This window comes from Suillus fuscotomentosus (assembly GCF_016647785.1).
Source record: "Suillus fuscotomentosus strain FC203 chromosome Unknown F5891scaffold_528, whole genome shotgun sequence".
In the NCBI taxonomy this organism is placed as follows: domain Eukaryota; kingdom Fungi; phylum Basidiomycota; class Agaricomycetes; order Boletales; family Suillaceae; genus Suillus; species Suillus fuscotomentosus.
This window is the reverse complement of record NW_024540040.1, coordinates 1-6,984: the sequence shown is the minus strand read 5'-3', so window position 1 is coordinate 6,984 and position 6,984 is coordinate 1. Positions and strand designations below refer to the sequence as shown.

Sequence of the window (6,984 nt, the reverse complement as noted above, 5' to 3'; positions counted from 1 at the left end):
TTGAGGGACTGGGAGAGATAGCCGCAGGGGTGGTAATCCCCATTGCTATCCGTCTGGAGCAAGACTGCTCCGGTCGCGAAGAGCGAGGCGTCAGTTGCAAGTGCAAACTGTCGCGAGGAGTCAGGGTTCCGCAGAACCGGTTCGGTGGTGAAAAGCTTCTTCAGATGCTGGAATGAAGCCTCGGTAGAATCGGACCAAGAGAAGGGTATCTCCTTCTTGGTTAGATCGAGGAGAGGGCGTGCGATGTCGGAGTAGTGGGGAATGAAATGACGGTAGAAGTTGCAGAATCCAAGAAAGGACCGTACGTCCTTGACCGAAGAGGGTTGTTGCCATTCGCTGATGCCTTTCAGCTTGGCAGTGTCCATAGCGACCTGTCCAGGTCGAATGATCATACCGAGGTACTCGACTTCTTGAGAGTCGAAAGTACATTTCTCGGGTTTGAGGAAGAGAGACTCTTTGCGGAGTTTCTCCAACACTCGGCGGGTCCTTTGCCGGTGTTCGTCCAGGTTATCTGAAAAGATCAGGATGTCGTCCATATAGACGATTAACCATCCTTCGTTCAGTTCTTCTGAAAATGTCTGATTCATGTAAGCTTGGAAGGTGGCAGGTGAATTGCACAATCCGAAAAACATTACCTTGGGCTCGAAGAGCCCATATGAGGTGGAGAACGCGGCTTTCCACCTGTCGTCGGGATGAATGAGGATATTGTTATATCCTGATCGTACGTCGACCTTTGTGAACCATTGCGCCTTGTTGAGTTTCGCAAGCAAGGGAGGTATCAAAGGGAGTGGGTACGCGTTCTTGATCGTCCATTCGTTGATGTATCGGTAGTCCTGGCAGGGGCGGAGAGAACCGTCCTTCTTGCCGACAAAGAAGAATCCGGCAGCTTGAGGAGACTTCGAGGGTTGGATGAAATCTTTGGCGAGGTGTTCGTCCAAAAATGCTTTGACAGCGTCGGTTTCCTTCGGTGAGAGCGGGTAGGCTCGAGAAGACTTCGGAATGAAGCCTTCCTTCGTTTCGATTTTGTGGTCTACTCCCGGTCGTGAGGGAGGGAGTTTGTTTAGACCGTCCTTTGCGAAGATGTCAGCAAAATCATGAAGATAGGAAGGTACCAGTTCTTCAAATGATTTCTTCTTCTTCTCCTGCGCGTCCTCCATAGCAAATTCTTGAGCTTTGTTGGAGGTCTTCATGTAGTCCTGCTGAGAAGCGAGGATCCAGAGGTTCCGGAGAGGTTTTGCTCGTCTATGGAGAGCTTTCCGGATTTCGTTCTTCGAGGTCCCGTCCTTGGTGAGCGGAGTGTCGAAAGAGATGTTCTCGATGATCCGGACGGATGTTCCGTCCGAAGCATATTCCACTAGAACTTCATCGTCAGTGAGGGGATAAGTGGAGATCTCCTTAACTTTATCAGCAAGATGGGTCTGTCCGACCCAGACATCGTCCATGGTATTGAAGTCGGTGTCTTCAAAGGGCACGATGATTGGCGCCGTTTTCTTCTTGTTACGCTTCTTGCGTTTCTTGATTTCTTCGAGGCAATGTTGAGTGCCTTTGGGGAGTCGCTTGAGGGGCGAAAAGTCCTCGTCGTCGAGTTCTTCTAGGACAGCCTTTTCTCCACGAAAGAGATATGGCTTGGCCTTGCTTTCTCGCCGGGAGGCGTTGAGTTCCCTCTCCACCTCCTTTGACCTATTGGTCGCAGGCAGGGAGATCGTGTTGTCCTTCCAGTCAATATTGGGCATCATGGCACTAAGCCAAGGTTTTCCAAAAAGTAGATCATCATGCTTGGAAAGTTTCGTTACGTTGAACTTTCCATACATAAGTCTCCGATCGAGACGAATGAATAGCATGCAGTATTGGGTTACCTGTCCTGCCGAGGACGGGCTTCCGTCTACTGTGGTGATCCGGAAGGGTTTCTTGAGTAGGTGGGTCCGGATCCCATTTCGCTTGACGAAGTCATAGCTAATGAAGGTCCCACCTGCCCCTGAGTCGATGATGGCGGTCGACTGAACGGTTTTGGCACTGCAAGAAGAGAAAAGTGTCACCGGGACACGAAACTCGTTGGATTTACCAACAGCTTTAGTATACAATGCGCAGATAGAGGGAATTGACCGTTCGACAAGCCCTCTCTTTAAAAATCCTTTCTTTTGACAAGGTTGACTTCCATGTCTTCCTCGTCAGAAGACTCGTCAAGCTGGCGGATGCCAGACTTGCTTGGCTTCTTGCCTTTGTCTTCTTCGTCATTCTTGTCTCCTCGGCGTACCTTCGGGTGGAACCGGGAGTCGTTTGCTCGATGGCCCTTCTCCTTGCATTTGAAGCAAAGGCCTTTATCGAAGCACTTCTGTCGTTCCTCAGGCGTGAGGGAACGATCAACGTCCATAGCATCAGGATCGCGTTGGCGGACCTGAGGCTTGGGGACGTGCCGGTGCCCGGAAGGGCGTACCGATCTGTTGTTGGACACAACTGCTCTTGATCGCTTGTAGTTGGCTTCCAACTGTGTCGCGGCAGTGTACCATTTATCGATGGTGTTGGGAACGACCTCCTTCGTGTAGATGGCGGTTCGAAGCCCTGGTTTCAACCCTCGTTCGAAGAAGTGGATGAGGGCGACGTCCTGCTTGAGACTAGCAGTGGACGACAGGGTTTTGAACGTCGCGATGTAGGGCATCACGTCGCCAGTTTGGGTCAAACCATGAAGCTTGGTTAGAGCCTCAGTCATCCGGTCGACCGGGTGGAAGGATTCGGTGAAAGCCTTCCTGAAGTCCTTCCAGCTACCGAAGTCGACGGGAGTTTTGTCGAAGGCTGCTCGGTAGAAGGTGTCCGCCCAGACGCGGGCGTCTCCATCGTTCATATACTGGAGTGCAACAGCGACCTTGGTTTGGTCGGAGCTGTAGATCGTCGAGTTGATGAGGAAGTATGTCTCCACCGAGTACATCCAGCGCTCGGCATCATCGATGTTTCCATCATAGTTCTGTGGTACTCCAGCCTTTAGTTCAGGCCTGGATACGACCACTGTCGGTTGTGGGGTGGGGCCTCCGGACATTCTTGTTCCAGGGTTCGAGTTGAGGTTACCGTACGGTTGTTCGTCGGGAAACTCGTCGGAGGACGTATGGTCTTCTTCCGATTCTTCTTCTTCGGAGTCCGGAGTGTTGGGGTCTCGTTCCCAAGGGTACTTCGGGATCCAGGTAGTCGTGGTGTCTGTCGGTTAATGGCCGTGCGGATGGCAGGGCGCAAAAAAAGGTAACTTGAATCTTTTGTTACGCACTCAAATAGGTCTGTTTATGCGGAGCCCTAAGAGGGGCGTCGTCCGCTAACGTTCGTGACGTAACCGGAAGGGTCCGGTGTAGCGACTGAGACTGGCGACGTCGAGTCAGCAGATATCAGAGACGCGCGTGTCACGTGACTTCTAAGACAGATGTCTTCAAAGTCACTGACGTTCTCAAAGTAAGGACAGTCTTGTCCGAACGATGAGGTGGTCGATCGAGGTAGACTTAGGCGCGATGAGCACCTAAGAAAAGATACTAGAGACTGAAGCTGAGGGGGCTTCAGAGGGAAGTATGTTCGAGGGAAGATTGAGTAGATTCAAGTTAGGGAATCTAGTACAGAGTGACCGACTACTTATACTAAGTGGAAAGGGTTAAGGGCAAGGCTACCGTACTGTAGGTAAGGGCAAAGGGGAAACGGAAATGGTATAGGTACGCTGGTAGCAGAGCCTGATTAGTGATGTAAGGTCGAATGCGGAATGAGACCGAGAAACGTTGGAACGATCCAACGGTAAATGATACAATGTGCATCATGCACGAGTCAAAGGAAAGATAAGACAAGATAAGGAAAGCCACATTGGTGGCACGAGTCAGAACGAGTCATAGCCCGAAGGCACGTGCGCACGTTGGTGCGATAGGAGGGGGATGAGGGACGGGAACGGTCCTGAGGATCCGGTCAACGGATAGTCGGTAGAGAAGTGCGAGCCGGAGGCATACGAGGGCGAGGACGAAGGGGAAAAATGATAGGGGGGCCATGTAGCCGATGTTACTTGTAACAGCAATGCTCCAGGGTCTCGATGACTTGGGGTCTCTCGATTGACGATAACTTCCAATCCAGAAAACTCTGAGGGCCAGACAATGTGATCTGAAGTGCAAACCATATCCTTCATATTAGCAACTGATTCCACGCCGGCCTGATATTGATCTGGCGCAATAACACTGGTGATAGCGGACCACAAATGTTCAGCTACCGTTATTTCGGACAACCACTCTCGGACCGCAGGTAAAGAAAGAGTGCCTGATTGGTACAAGTCATCCTGAAGCTGCTAGCCCATTTAAGTTAGTTCCATATCACAGCAAGTATATTAATATAAAGTTACCTCATGACGTTGCATGAATCCTCCGGGGCATAAGGTCACCCTTCCTACTCCAAACTCTCCCCCACCTGAAGGCATGACAAATCCTTGAGAACGCCAAGGCTGCTTTGCCTTCTGAGTTGGCTTGGGCAAAGACTGATCTAAGGCAGGTCTCAGCAATTTGATGGACTGGTTGACACGATCCTAATTATAACTGATTAAAAGAACTTAAACTGTATTAATCAGACTCGTACCATTCTATCAGGCACCATGATTTCTGGCAAATACCAAGCGAGAATCCTTCCATGCCTGTCAACAAATGTTGCCAGCTCTGATATTGAACCAAATGAAGGACAGTGGAAATATTTTGCTAGCTTATGTCTCTGGCTGTCAGCATGCGATGGGTGGGACACCTTGGCACTATCTGCAAGCCGATCTACATCTAAATCTGCCCGCACTATGGCAACAAAATGAATGACAGACCCCCCAACCATCAAATCAACATTCACGGGGATTAACTACAGCATAGGCTATCACGAACGCAGCTCTGGTAAGTTCAATCTCCGTAATGACATTTGCCGTGACATTGCTACCAGTACTGGACAGTAAGTCCTGCCACTTGGCCCACAATCTGGTCCTAAAATTTCAGCTGTTCAGTTTTGCCGGACAGTGGCATGAGACTCCCTTACCTGGCTCTTTGAAGCAAATTGTCATTGATTTTGTCACCTATCAGCAACTCATACGGCGATGAATCACGGAGTAGGTCATCTACATGCCCATGGAGGATCTTGGACAGAATTGTTACAGCAGGATCTGCCATTTGTCAGTGGTTGAAGTTTGGAAAAACAGACATTGAACGACGGAATGATAAATTTTTCAACCACAGATGATCTAGACTATAAATGGTTTTCAATTGAAGTCGCGATGTGGATCAAAAGACTTTGAAAGATCCAAATCGGGATAGCTTCTAAATTTGGGTGAAATTCAACGCCTACACTGTGAGGCTGTCAGACAGAATACACCAAGATCCCCCATTTCTTGGTGGTTGGAGTATTGAGAACAGAATTGAAATAGCAGAATGGGAAAATTTCTAACCAGGTGGTGTAGACTATATATGGTTTTTAAGGTTTTTGATTTACAACGTGCGATGCGGAGCAAAAGTGGAAGATCCAGATCAGGATAACTTCTAAACTGGACAGGGCCATACTATATGATTTGTGGCAACATACCATCCAAGCAGAGGCCTTTATTATGAAAGAAACAGATGAGAAACAGCAGTCTCAACTTAAGTTACATCTTGTCTTTTAAATTCAAGCTTTATGCTGATGGCAAGTAATAAACCAGTATGCTGCTCTGATTGTCTTCTAACTGAATATCAAATCTTCAGCTGTGGCTGGATTCAGTTAGAAGACAATCAGAGTAAGGGGTGAGGCACAATTGCTCTTCTCCTCAGCTTAGGTGAAATACCTGAGATACATCCCTTACTCTGATTGTCTTCTAACTGAATCCAGCCACAGCTGAAGATTTGATATTCAGTTAGAAGACAATCAGAGCAAGGGGTGAGGCGCAATTGCTACTTGCCAAAAGCCTCATCCCTTGCTCCGATTGCCTTCTAATTGAATCCAGCCTACATGCAGCTGGTATCTCAGGTATTTCACCTGAGTTGAGGAGAAGAGCAATCGTGTCTCACCCCTTACTCCGATTGTCTGAATACCAAATCTTCAGCTGCGGCTGGATTCAGTTAAAAGAAAGACAATCAGAGTCAGGGATGAGACGCAATTGCTCTTCTCCTCAGCTCAAGTGAAATACCTGAGATACCAGCTGCATGTAGGCTGGATTCAGTTAGAAGGCAATCGGAGTAAGAAATATATCTCAGGTATTTCACCTGAGCTGAGGAGAAGAGCAATTGTGCCTCACCCCTTACTCTGATTGTCTTCTAACTGAATATCAAATCTTCAGCTGTGACTGGATTCAGTTAGAAGACAATCAGAGTAATGGATGAGGCTTTGGCAAGGCCCATAGCATGTATCTCAGGTATTTCACTTGAGTTGAGGAGAAGAGCAATTGCGTCTCACCTCTTACTCTGATTGTCTGCTAGCTGAATCCAGCTGCAGCTGCATCTATTCTGTCATGTTCAAGACTAAAGGTGAGCGCACTGAGGGTACTCTCAAGCTCACCCCTATTTCAACAATATGCCGCGGTGAAAATTGGTGGACATTCTAAGTTACTGCATTCGGGGGTCACGTGACTTTTTCGCACGAACAAGGAACCTGGCATCACGATTTCGTTGCAAATTAAAAAAACTAAGTTACATTTGGCATCATTGAATTGAAGAAAAAATAACAGAGCGCAAAAATCAATACAAGGCTGCCGCAGAGGGGCCCTCTCTGCGACAGTCTAGTACTGTCATAATACAGTAATAAAAAGTATGATAAAAAAAGGAATAGCTAACTATATAACATAATCTGTGAACAGCGCAATCAGTATTTGCAAAGAGAATATCAAACAGGTTACCTTTGAGTATCGGAGCAAGCCAAAAGAAACATATCTGTAAGCTGTGGTCATTGTTTTGAGAAGAGAGAGCAATGGGAAGTACCTTATGGTGGAGTAGGTGTCATCCTTCCAGAGAAAATACAATACAAGAATGATGGGAGGAG

The 6,984-nt window shown here is 48.0% G+C and overlaps 2 protein-coding genes across 2 annotated transcripts; both read right to left on the bottom strand.

The window, feature by feature from the left end:
* Positions 1–4,042: 4,042 nt before the first annotated feature.
* F5891DRAFT_897470 (uncharacterized protein) lies at positions 4,043–4,291 on the bottom strand (the record flags this gene model as incomplete). The annotated part of the gene is made up of 1 exon (XM_041373390.1): positions 4,043–4,291. A coding segment is annotated over one exon (249 nt), but the record flags the coding sequence as incomplete, so codon positions are not given.
* A 45-nt stretch (positions 4,292–4,336) lies between these two features.
* Positions 4,337–5,147, bottom strand: F5891DRAFT_990902 (uncharacterized protein; the record flags this gene model as incomplete). Its single annotated transcript, XM_041378101.1, has 4 exons — positions 4,337–4,531; positions 4,582–4,784; positions 4,831–4,958; positions 5,017–5,147. 4 exons carry the CDS (start codon positions 5,145–5,147, stop codon positions 4,337–4,339), a joined length of 657 nt encoding a protein of 218 aa, XP_041216158.1.
* Between the last annotated feature and the right edge of the window lie 1,837 nt (positions 5,148–6,984).